This window comes from Motacilla alba, chromosome 9, assembly GCF_015832195.1.
Source record: "Motacilla alba alba isolate MOTALB_02 chromosome 9, Motacilla_alba_V1.0_pri, whole genome shotgun sequence".
Taxonomy (NCBI): Eukaryota; Metazoa; Chordata; class Aves; order Passeriformes; family Motacillidae; genus Motacilla; species Motacilla alba.
Window position 1 is genome coordinate 25,395,559 of NC_052024.1, and position 12,329 is coordinate 25,407,887.

Sequence of the window (12,329 nt, forward strand, 5' to 3'; positions counted from 1 at the left end):
GAGCAGGGAGGGGGAGGTAAGGATGTGGGGAGTAGGAAAGATAGGAACATATAAAAGGAAATTGCATGTGCCCATCCTGTGTTTTTATTTCGTGTTTTCCACAAGGTCCATGAATGCAAAATGAAGCTATTTCTCCTAATCTGCTTGCTGGTTTCCTGCTGTTGCCACGCCGGGGCAGTGAACAGGGAGTACTACATTGGCATTACAGAGGGTGTCTGGAACTATGCACCGGGCAGTGCCAGTGCCATCTCTGGGCAGCCTTTTGCAGAAGATGAGTAAGTAAAGCAGTGTCACTGGTTGAGTTTTATTTAACAACTTCATCTGGTTTAGACACCAGGGCTGTACTGGAAACCTGGTGAAGGCAGTGAAATGAGTCTTGGTGTCCGTGGATTTTCTGTAAACATATGAGGGAGTTTTGATTTTTTTTTCCTGGCTTGCTTGATAATTGCATTCCAATGTTCTGCTAATTCAAAGCAAAATTGGAATATGCAGTAGAGTGTGAATTTATTATAATGAAATATTCTCTAAGTAGAGACTAGAATAAGACCCTGAATGTCTAATGGTGTTTCATTTTGAATGTCTAAGGTGCTAGTGCTTAATAGATTATTTTTGTTTTTAAATGCAGAATTGACAAATTTAAAAACAAATTGCAAATTTAAATCTTTCCTACTGAGAACAGGTTTTCTTTTTAGTTATTCAGTGTTGGCAGGGATGGTTTTCACTGGTGTAGAAGCACAGCTGGGTACTTCCACCCACAGTGCAGGAGCTGGATTGCTCGTCACAAGGCAAAGAGGGTCCTGAATAGAGTGAGAGCAGTAAGTAGGCTGAAGATATGTAGGGTGAGGAGGGGGGAAGCATTCTGGAGGTCTGAATAATCAATAAAGAAAATCCAGATATAAAAGGCATCAGAAAAATATTTGAGAGAGGAAAACTGTTCCTTTCTTCTCTTTTTTTCAGCGCCCTAAAAATTATATAGGACTGTATCAAAGCAAAATCAATGATGACAGAAATCATAAATCTCAAAAATGCAGTTCTCATTTAGTCTGTGAATGAGAGATTACAAGATTTCCTGTGGTTTGTTTTCTTTAGTGAGAGCCTCAGCCATAACCTGCCACTCAGACAGGTGTGAGATGAAGCAGTTAGCTTTTCATTTTATCCACTCACGAACTTTGTGAGGTGTAAGACACTGCCAGGGATTCAGCAGGCTAATAATTCTGACTGGGACCCTGTGGAAACAGGGCCTGTCTGAGAATTGCAGAGCTGTGTTGTGATACAACAAGCCACTGCTGTTCACTGCACTTTCTCTGCTTTTTCCTGGTCTGTGGTGACGTGCAGCATGCTACATTAATTTCAGGTTTTCAGTGGTTGTATGCCTGCAATGGAGCCAGTCCCTTGTATTGTACTTTTCAGTTTCAGCTTCTCTGATTCCCTTTCTCCTCCTGGACACTTTTTGAGGGTGTGCTTGTGTAGAGATTGATGTTTATAGGGGCAGGGAAAAACACAGTGCAGAAGGAATACTCTACAACGAAATGGTAGCTGTTGAAATGGTCCAAGAAGAGCTGTACCATACCTGTTCGATTTAGGTGGCAGCTCAAGAGCCTCATGCACTCAGAATTATAGCAACTGAGCCTTTACTCTCCAAGTGGAGCTCTGGACTGGCATTTTAACTGCACTTCAGACCTGCACTTGCCAAGGCACTACAATTCCTTCCCCATATACTCAAACAATACTCCACCTTGTAGAAAATGCTTTGCATTTTTGGGCAGTATTAACTCATTTCACCACAAGGCTTGCATGTAGTTGTGCACAGTGCTTCAGAGACCTGGTCTTTATTTGAGACTATTAATTAAAAACCACATGACAGATGCATTCGTGTGTTTTCTTTACAGGCAGGCTGAAGTCTTTCTCAAAGAGGACCACACAGGATAGGAAACACTTACAAGAAGGCTATCTACGTTCAGTATACTAATCATTTATATGATGTGATAGTTGAAAAACCATCCTGGCTGGGTTTTTTAGGTCCTATAATTAAGGGAGAAGTTGGAGATTCCATTACTATTCACTTGAAAAACTTTGCTTCCAGAAACTACACGCTGCATCCACATGGTGTAAGATACACCAAAGAAAATGAAGGTAAGCTTGATTCTATTCTGCACCAGAATTTATCATCCCTCTGAGTGTAAGTGGTATTCTTCCATCAGCGAGAAGACTGGTCAAGTATGTGCCTTGATAGAGACACAATCTGTCGGATCAAAACAGGGTTTTATGTAGCAGGATGTACACTTTTCAGAATTTTTTCTGTTGCTATCATTCCAGCAACATCTATATTCCTTCAGGGCATATGCGATTTTTTAGAACAGTTTCCAAGATTAATATTTCACAAATGTTTTAGTAATATTTGAATTGTTATCTTTTTACAAGAAGCACATAGTCCCCTCCAAATAAATTAAGGACTAACTTTAATGGGCCATTAATCAAAGTATGGACTTCAAAAGCAAATGAAAATATTCCTAAAGAGAAAGAAAACATCTCATTTAAAAGTTGTGGGTTTTTAACCTGTATTCAGGTGTTCAGTCCATTTTGCTGCAGCAGGTAGTCAACTTTCAGCATGCCAAGTGTTATCCTACCACCCTATTGTGAATGTGTTGTGCTAAATGTGTTGACTGTGTGGAATTCCTCAGGCGCTTTTTATCCTGACAACACCAAAGATTTGCAAAAGCAAGATGATGCTGTGGAGCCTGGAGGCCAGTACACTTACACATGGGATGTGACAGAAGATCAAGGTCCAGCTAAAGCAGATGCAGACTGCATAACCAGGGCTTACCATTCCCACATAGATGCTCCAAGAGATGTTGCCTCAGGGCTTGTTGGACCTTTAATAATTTGCAGGAAAGGTAAACCATAAATAAATGAGTAAATAAATACATATGCAAGGTCATTGATAATTATCATTGATAAATATCAGTGAAATAACTTCCTAGCAGAGGAGAAGATTGCAATTGATTTTGAAATAACTGCTTTTGCTCTTCTCAATCAGCTGCCTTCAATAGTGTAGGAAGTAGTTTGATTTTGTGTATGAGAGTAAATTGCAGAATACTTTGTTCACAAATCCATATGAGTGAGATGTGCTATGCTAGCAATGTGCAAGGAATTGTAAACACTAATATAAGAAAGAGATTAACGTGCAGTATTTATTCTCAATAATTTTATAGAATCTATCAAAAGGAATTTTTTGTTTCTTAAGTGTCTGTAAGTTTATGTACACAGTCATGCTCAAGGAAAGTGTCAAAACATGAAATAAACAGGGTCCAGCCCTATTGTGACTAGAGTTAAAACTGACAAAAAAAAATAATGTTAGTTACCAAAGATTTTGAATATACCACTTTGTTTTTCAGATACAATGTCTAGGGACACTGATCAACACTTTGATGCTGAATTTATCCTTATGTTTTCTGTGGTGGATGAAAATCTCAGTTGGTATCTAGAGGACAATATCAGAACATACTGTTTTGAGCCTTCCAAAGTGGACAAAGATGATGAGGACTTCCAGGAAAGCAATAAAATGCACTGTGAGAGAACATTATATCAATGTTGTTTGTCACTGATCTCTTGAAGTAATATTTTTCTGTCTTGTCTCTTTGAAAGATGAATTGTATATTTTTTTTAATCAGGGATTTTTCTTTGAGGATTAAGACAGATTCTTTTAAATAAAAATTTAAAATTTAAAAGTGATGGCAAGTATTGTACAATCAAATCTTTGGAGTTGTGATATAAAATCCTTAGGGGCCACGAAGCTCTTTGCCAGTGTAATTTTCCCAGGCATTCTAAACAGAGTTGTGTTACTTTGTTCTTTTTCTTAGTCCTGAGCTCTGTACTATAATTTCATAGTTTAGAAAAACAGTTCTTACTGTTAGTGTAAAACAAATAAGGTACCTCTGGCTCTGGCATGTATTCCAGAATCATAGCTATGTAGAAGAAGCATGTGTCTGATACTGGCAGTGATTTTCAAAGGTGTGGAGCTCTCTTTTGAAGCTCTTTCTATTTTGAAGAATCAAGCAATGGCTATATGATACCTGCATTTGAAGAAAACATCCTAAGGTCTGTGAAGTTAACTGTAATAAACAACATTTATTTTAGCAATCAATGGATACATGTATGGATACCTCCCAAACCTCACAATGTGTGTGGAAGATAAGATAAAATGGCATCTTTTTGGCATGGGTAATGAAGCTGATATCCATTCAGCCTACTTCCATGGGCAGACTTTAATAGAAAGGCATCATCGAGTTGACACCATCAGCCTCTTCCCAGCCACATTCGTTGATGCTGTCATGGTACCAAGGAGCCCTGGGGAATGGCTGCTCAGCTGCCAAGTGAATGACCACATTGAAGGTACAGTACAAGTTTCAGTGATCAGAATTGTTTTAGCGTGAGTTAAGAGTTTACTGAGTCACTTTTGCAGGGCTCTTGACCTGGTGATATGCCAGGCAATATTGTCCTCTAGGTAAAGAAACTCTCAGAGTAATTGAAATGTGCATTAGATGGGTTTGAGCCTGTAGCCATGGGAATCAAGGGATTCTTTTCTCTAATGGACATCATCATCAGCTGGCAGAAATTAGCCCAGGTGAATTTTTGCAAGCCTCGCCTTTGGGCAAAAAACCAGCATGATGTTTGCCTCCTGCTGGAGATAACTACCCACAATTTTCTGTTTGCTAACAAAAAAGTTGGGGCTCATTCCATCTTTGACAGGGGGCACAGAACAGGCAGGCTAAATTGCCTGCTGACAAATACATGTTCTGGAAAGTACATTCATTAATAAGCAGAGATGTTCTTTTCTCTTCCCTGCATTATCCTGTATTTTCAGTTTTAATACCCATATTAAATATTTAGAAGCTAATTCCAGGCTTTTGAATTATCTATATTCCTGTAAGTGAGAGAAGTGATTTGTCACAGAAGAGGGAAAGAACACAGAACTAAAAATCACTCTCCAAGATTTGAAAACTCCAAAATAAAAAGAAGTGTGTAACCTACAAATTCAATTACATAGAGGTTCCAAGCTTTATTAGATCAAGAAATATCCTGATATGGCTGAGGCATTCTGGCCAAAACTTAAACCCTAAAAATTGGCCTGATTTATAGCTGTGAAAGGGCTCTCTTCACTATATTTTTTGTGTCTCCAGCAAGCAGATTTGCTAACTGCTTCTCTTAGGATGCAGACTTGGGAGTCCCACAAGTAAGTTGTTGATTATGTTTAGATAGAGGATGGTTAGTCTGGAAACATCTGACCTTGGCTGAATGGTTCATGGAGCACTGTGTCCACTCTGCCCTGATCTTCTCTGCCATGCCAGTGGTAGCTTTACAAGCAGAATGCCCTTTACCACACCTGTCTGCCTGCTGTGGGTACCACGGCTGTGTTTCTATATCCTAGCTCAGCTGGCACACCTTCTTTTATAGCATTTATCTTCCACTTTGTGATTTGCATATCCCATCAATGGTGTGGGAATTTTCCAGGGAACAGAAGAGCTGTTGGACACAGGGAAAGAGAAAACTAAATGCAGTTTCTTCTCCCTAGGTTTCTCTACCTCTTTTTTTCCCAGTGGTATGCAGGCCCTTTTTAAAGTAGAAGATTGTAAGAAATCCACACCAGGTCACAGTGAGAGTACAAAGATAAGACAGTACTTCCTTGCTGCTGAAGAGATCATCTGGAATTATGGCCCATCGGCAGTGAACCATTTTACAGGACAAGAATTAATTGTTGACAGGTAAATGCCTCTAATTAAAGAAGTTTTATTTTCCAAGAAGAATTGATTTAAGCATGCTAAATAAAGTAAGCCATATGGTAGAACTGACTTTTAAGCATAATTGCCCATTGTCCTCATCTGTGCTTAAATATTAATGCTAGAATAAATATCAGACCAAATTAGGTCATTTATTTTCCTTGTAATCTTACCTTAAATTTTGCTGCTATGTTAGTCATTTCACTGGGATTAAGATTAATTATTATGTCATATATAGGCTGTGACTCCTGATTATTCAAGATGGTTGATTATTCTGAGTTAGGGAACAAAGCAGGAGATCATGACCATTGCCTTAGATGATGAAACTCATGCTAACGGTATCTCATCTAGGAAACAGATTGCATGAGATAGCTTTGCCCTTTACACTGTGTTTACATATTTAAGACCTGGATACACTGAATACATTGATTCCTCAAGTTTTTCATCTGCTTGCTCTTCCTCAAGCAATGAGGCACAGTTCAATGTTTGAATAGTGCTTGGAAAACACTGGAAGGTCCTTTCTTAAAGAGTAGAAGTGTCAACTGAATCTTCTCACTTTGTGTATAGATGTTACATATTCTTGGTGTTTGTACCTGCTCCTGTTGAATTTTTGTAACTTCTAATTGAAAGAAGAGTAAATTCAAGGTTATGAAATGTTGACTAGAAATCATCGTTAAAGAGTCTCTAAGCATACTGGCTTTGTAAGGGCAGCTCAGCACAGTGGCTTTTTCTTAATGAGAAGTTAGTGAAGGATAATGGATTCCTGCTCATCTTCTATGTCACTGCATATAAGTGTGTGACCATACCACTGAAAAGAAACCCAAAAGACAAACTCAGCATGCCATTGCTCTGAAAACAGGGTTGAGGTCCCACTGCTTTTTTACAACTGAGCATTGTGAATTGAAGTGTTTGCATCTATTGCAATTTCTTTTACACAGTGAATCTCACATCTTTTTTGAACAAAGTGAGACAAGAATTGGTGGCTCCTACAAAAAAGCAGTTTACAAAGAATACACAGATGGTTCTTTCACTGAACATAAAAAAAGGCTTGCAGAGGAAGCACACCTTGGACTCCTAGGTAAGAGAGCCTAGAATTTTTTTGTGTCAAAGATTTATGAGAGTAAACAGTCACTTCCACTGGTTAGTGAGCAGTGCCCCCCACCTCCAGGGAGAAGCCCTTAGCTCTCCCTGCCTCCAGCAGTCACTAGTGCCTGTGGTTTGTAAAGAAGCTCTTGAATGCAACACTGTCATGGTACCCAGCTTCCCTATAGGAGCATGCCAGGGTCTCCAAAGGTCAGGCTCTTAACTACAAGGCCAGGCTAGGCAGATCTAGTTCTATTGATAACCTTGCTGCTCCTGGCATGGGTTGGTGCTAAAGTCTGCAAATCGCTTTCCAAAGGGAGGGAACTGTCCTGAAAGTCACTGGGCCTCCACGTGAACTGGATTGGTTGCTGCTGGGCTATTGTGTGATTCGGGCCATGTGCCAGGGACCTGGTCTGTGGCCACAGAGGCCCAGGGGCATTCCTCATGCAAGGGAAAAAGCAGCCAGCCACTGAACGCTATAAATTCGTGGTGATAATTTGATAGAAATATCCCCTAATTAGACCGTGTACACTTTTCCAGGACCTGTGATCAGGGCTGAAAGTGGGTGAGCGCATCAGGGTGACCTTCCGCAACAACGCCAGCCGCCCGTTCAGCATCCAGGCGCACGGCGTGAGCGCCCGCAGGAGCGCGGCCGGGGCGCGCTTCGGCACCGCCGCCGCGGGTGAGCCGCGCACGGGGCGCTGCAGCCACCCGGCCCCTCCCCGGCTCGCCTGCCCACGGCCACAGGTGAGAAAAGAAACAATGTACGCTTGGCATAATTCCCGATGCTAATTTCTGTAATAGGTACCGAATCTCCGGCCTCTCGTGTGAGCCCCGGCACCACTTTTACATACGAATGGGATGTGCCAGAAGATGTGGGTCCCACAGAGCAAGACCCAGACTGTTTAACCTGGCTTTATTACTCAGCTGTGGATGCAGTCAGAGACACCAGTTCTGGCCTTGTGGGTCCTCTCCTAGTGTGCAGGAAAGGAGCTCTGCTTTCTTCCGGGAAACAGGTCAGTCAAAGAAGAAAAATGGAAATATTTGCATTGTCACAGCTGAATCTGCTTTCTCTTCCCAGACTGTATCACCTCCTCTCCACATTACAGTTTCACAAATGTCCTAAAGGGAATAAACAACATGAAGAAAGTGGGGTTGGTTTTCAATCTGGCTCCAGATAGACAGTCACTGCTATGTGAAAACACCATTGTCATGAGCAGCTGGTGGCATTCAAGTCTCAGCTATGATGAGAATCTCTAGGAAAATGTAGAGATTTTTAAAGATCAAATAAAAACTCACTTCCAGAGGTGGTCCCTGCTGATAGAATGAATGAACATTAGCAGTAGATACTTCGTTACCAGATGATACAGCAATTACAGAGCTTTGAGATTATCAGAATGAAGTATCAGTGTATGCATTTACTCTATTTTGTGACTTGTACTCATAAATTATTACAACACAGGATTTTTCCCCCTGACATTTTCTGTTCATTCATTTCTATTTTCCCTTCTACTATTTCTTCTCAACAGAAAAATGTGAACATGGAGTTTTTTCTACTTGCCACAGTATTTGATGAGAATCTGAGCTGGTATTTGGATGATAATATTTTTATGTTTATACCGAGTCCTGATAAAATTGACAAAGATGATGAAGATTTCCAAGAGTCTAACAAAATGCACTGTAAGGAAATTATTAGTTAGTGAAAAGTTAATTTCTGCAGTAAGGTTTTTACTTTAATGGTTTCTTGTTTGAGGCAGGAAAGCTATATAGTGCAGAGACATTTCATTCCTTTCCCCAAACATTTCAGTGCAATTCTGTTACAACCAAATGTGGTAGCTCAAAGTATAATACCAGCTGTTCAATCTGTTCCGTGGCAGTTGAGGATTTAGCATGGTTATGTATCACTTTGAGCAGATACAAGGAGGAATTAGGTCTTCAGCCTGTATGCAACCACTATGAGTGCAACCAGTCAGCAAGTCAAAACTAACCTCTGCTTTGCAGATGGTGTAGTTGAAAGGAGGTTTTGAACAGAGTTACAGAGAAATTGAGGTTGGTTAGGACCTCTGGAGATCACCTGGTCCAACACCTTGCTCAAGAAGGGCCACCCAGAGCCACTTGCCCAAGACTATGTCCTGATGACTTTTGAATACCTTCAAGGATGGAGACTCCACCATCTCTCTGGGCAGCATCTGCCAGTGCTTGGTCAGCCCCACAGTGTTTCCTGATGTTTGGAGGGAATCTCCTGTGTGTCACTTGGTGTCTGTTAGTGTCAGTAGGGCTTCTGTCCCTATCAGTGGGTACCACTGGGAAGAGCCTGGCTCCAACCTCTTGGCACTCTCCCTGAAGGTGCTTACAGGTAGGTGTGATCCCCCAAGCTGCCCCTTCTTCAGGCTGAAGGGTCATCACAGCTCCCTCAACCTTCCCCTATGGTTTCTTGTCCCTTCAACATTCCTGTGGCCTTTTGCTGCCTTCTCTCCAGTGTGCTCATGTCTTCCCTACTGGGGAGCCCAGAACTCAGCACAGCCCTCAGCAGTGGCCTCAGCAGTGCTGAGCAGAGGGCAGGAATCCCCTCCCTCCATCTGCCAGCTGGACTTTGCCTCAGAATGGCTCTCTGCTTCTCTAATAGGGCAGAACTGAGTTTAACACTGATTGTGTTTTAGTACTGCAGAAATGTTTTTCAAGTTTCAAGTGAAAAAGATGCTTTTACCCTCAGGCCCTAACCCTGCCAGTAAGTCCTAATCTTTAAGCATATTTGTTTTATGCATTTTGAAAAAAATTTCCCCTCAGGGCCATTCCTGTTTACAGACTCTTGGCGCTGAGCATTCAGTGGTACCTGAGAAGCCCAGGATTTGAAAGTTTTGCAAAGGACTATCTAGAAAGGTTTAGTAACTCAAACTAAAAACCCTTTCTGATTGCCTTCACCGTACAGCTGGAGGGTGTTGCAGGGTATAAAACAGGATCCTTTATGCATCCTGTATACGTGACAAGTAGAAAGCAGGGAAATTTCCAGTTGGCCAAGGCAGCAATATGTGTTGTGGACATTGAAAAGGGAAACAGCTGGAAATTAAACACTGGTGTTTGAAAGTTGTTTTGCTTGAATTGATTCTTTAGTTTTGTTGATGTGATAAAGTATTTTATCATTGATATTTCTGTCAGTCTAAGGCATGACATTACATCTGAAGTGTTTATTAATTAATCTCTATTGCAGAATTAAGTAATCTATTAATCAAGGTGACTTTTGCTTTCTCAAATCTTCTATAGCCATTAATGGTTATATGTATGGAAATCAGCCTGGTCTTGAGATGTGTAAAGAAAGCATTGTTTCCTGGCATTTGATGGGCTTGGGTTCAGAAGTTGATGTCCATGGGATATACTTCTCAGAAATACATTTGTAACTAAAGGAACAAGAAGGGATACAGCAAATCTGTTTCCACATACAGTTCTTACAGCTATTATGAAGCCTGATTCTGAAGGTAAATGTCTTATTAAAAATCCTTTTACTAATGCAGAAACTGTTACCTATGAATGCTTTGTGCATAGAGACAAGATTTAAGTAGCTGGTATATTGATCCTGGTGCTAAAACAGTGTACAGCTGTGTTTGAAGGGCAGCAAACTGTAAGGACATATGTTCTTAATGCTAATCATTGATTTTCCTCGCTCCTCTGTATGCTGAATTTTATTACTACAAGTAGCCATACTGCACAAAGATTTTGGGCCTTACATGATCAATAACCTGTGTCTCGGTCTCCTCAAGTCTTTTTTTCTTGTATGACCCCTAGGAGTTTTTGAAGTGTCCTGCCTGACAGCAGACCACTACACTGGGGGCATGAAACAGAACTATAGAGTGAAAAAATGCCACCGGTGGAATGTAGATTTATCTATGTATTTGCATGAAAAGATTTACTACATTGCTGCAGTGGAGGTTGAATGGGACTATTCTCCTAACAGGACATGGGAATTCGAGCGGCATCAATACCATGAGGAAAGGTACTTCAGAATATAGACAGGGGGAAAAAATGCAAAAAAAGCAAAGGAGCAACTCACCTCTCCTCTGAAACTTTTCCTCTTCCAGACATTTCTAGACACACTTTCTTTTCACAAATATATTTTGGGCTCACTTGAATTTCTCCTTCCCCAGCAGCGCTGCCATGTAACTGAGCCAGACAGCATAAAGTTTGAGAAATCACACAGATCTTCTGTGGGACAGGTGTAGATTTTAATGGATCCTGGATAATGCATGTGCATTTGTTATTTACTGATGTTGGTAGTCCTTGATGTGGAAAGCTTAAAATGTTGTCATTTTACCTATGATGACGATGTCCTGATAAACAAGGTCTTTGTCTCATGTTTATTTGCAGTCTGAATAAGGTTCTTTTTGACCTCTTTCAATTTCATGAGCTTACACAAGATACGTTCATGATTGAATTCACCTACCCTGAAGCTTGTTGTCTTGCTGTTTTATTTCCAGTATTTGAATCTCAATGAGAGAGAACTGATTGGATAAACTAATTTGTGCCAATTAGCAGAAAAGGCTAAACAAGAATGATGAATTTCTGTGTTCCACCTGAATTACTTGAGTTGCAAATTACAACCGTATTTTGTTATTAACTTAATTGTATTTTCTTCCTTTTTCCTCAGTTTGATAGTACATTTCCTTGCCCTGTATACCAGTGGACTCTGACATAATTCCAAGAACAAGTAATATGGACTATGCTGTTACCAGGCTTTTTCCCCCCTATTGTGTCCAGTCCCCATTGCACTTCAGGCTTCATTTCAGACGTACACAGAAGTTGCCAAAGGCTGTTTTTCAGTGTGCAAGTTGCTCTGTGTCTTCATGCAATTTGCAGCATTTACCAAACCAAGCACTCAGCATTTTTTCAAGTACCATAGACTTGATCTATTTATAGTGGGGTTTTTAACCTTCTAAAGGGGAACCTCCCCGCTTAACAAGAATGTTTTCATGTTGAAGATACTTGCAGTTTATGAGATTACTCTTTCAGTTTATGAGATCACTCCTTCTTTAGAACCAGATTCTTGCCTGATTGTTAACTGACATACCTGCAAAAGATGTTCTAAAATACATGAAGGAATTAATTTCTTTCTTCTTTTGGCAGCCCTGGCAATCCGTTTTTAAATAAAGATGACAAAGTCATTGGCTCAAAGTACAAAAAGGTAGTATATCGCGAGTACACTGATCAGACATTCAGTACTCCCAAAAACAGAGCAAAGGAGCAGCAGCACCTGGAAATTCAAGGTAAAGTCATCATGTTGAGTGTTGAAAATGGAAAAAATGCAGTCACACAAATCAAAAGATACTGTTTGAATAATATTGAGTACAGCTCTACCCACAAAAAATTGCCTCAATCTAAATGGAAAACCTACTTGGAACTGCTACTTTTACTGCAGTGCTTTCCCTGCAAGGTAACATTGCTTGCTCTACACGGAAAAAAAGCCTTTTGGTTTGCTGC

The 12,329-nt window shown here is 40.5% G+C and overlaps 1 protein-coding gene across 1 annotated transcript in view; it reads left to right on the forward strand.

Annotated features, from left to right (window-relative positions):
- The window catches only part of LOC119704391 (ceruloplasmin), a 19,519-nt gene continuing 7,190 nt past the window's right edge, over nt 1–12,329 (forward strand). Inside the window, 16 exon segments of the mRNA XM_038145574.1 lie at nt 1–275; nt 1,890–1,906; nt 1,909–2,133; nt 2,682–2,894; nt 3,396–3,569; nt 4,138–4,392; nt 5,597–5,762; nt 6,716–6,855; nt 7,401–7,420; nt 7,422–7,542; nt 7,665–7,876; nt 8,390–8,540; nt 10,122–10,238; nt 10,241–10,333; nt 10,641–10,848; nt 11,976–12,115. Coding sequence (XP_038001502.1) covers nt 121–275; nt 1,890–1,906; nt 1,909–2,133; nt 2,682–2,894; nt 3,396–3,569; nt 4,138–4,392; nt 5,597–5,762; nt 6,716–6,855; nt 7,401–7,420; nt 7,422–7,542; nt 7,665–7,876; nt 8,390–8,540; nt 10,122–10,238; nt 10,241–10,333; nt 10,641–10,848; nt 11,976–12,115 — 2,407 coding nt within the window. The 5' untranslated portion in view covers nt 1–120.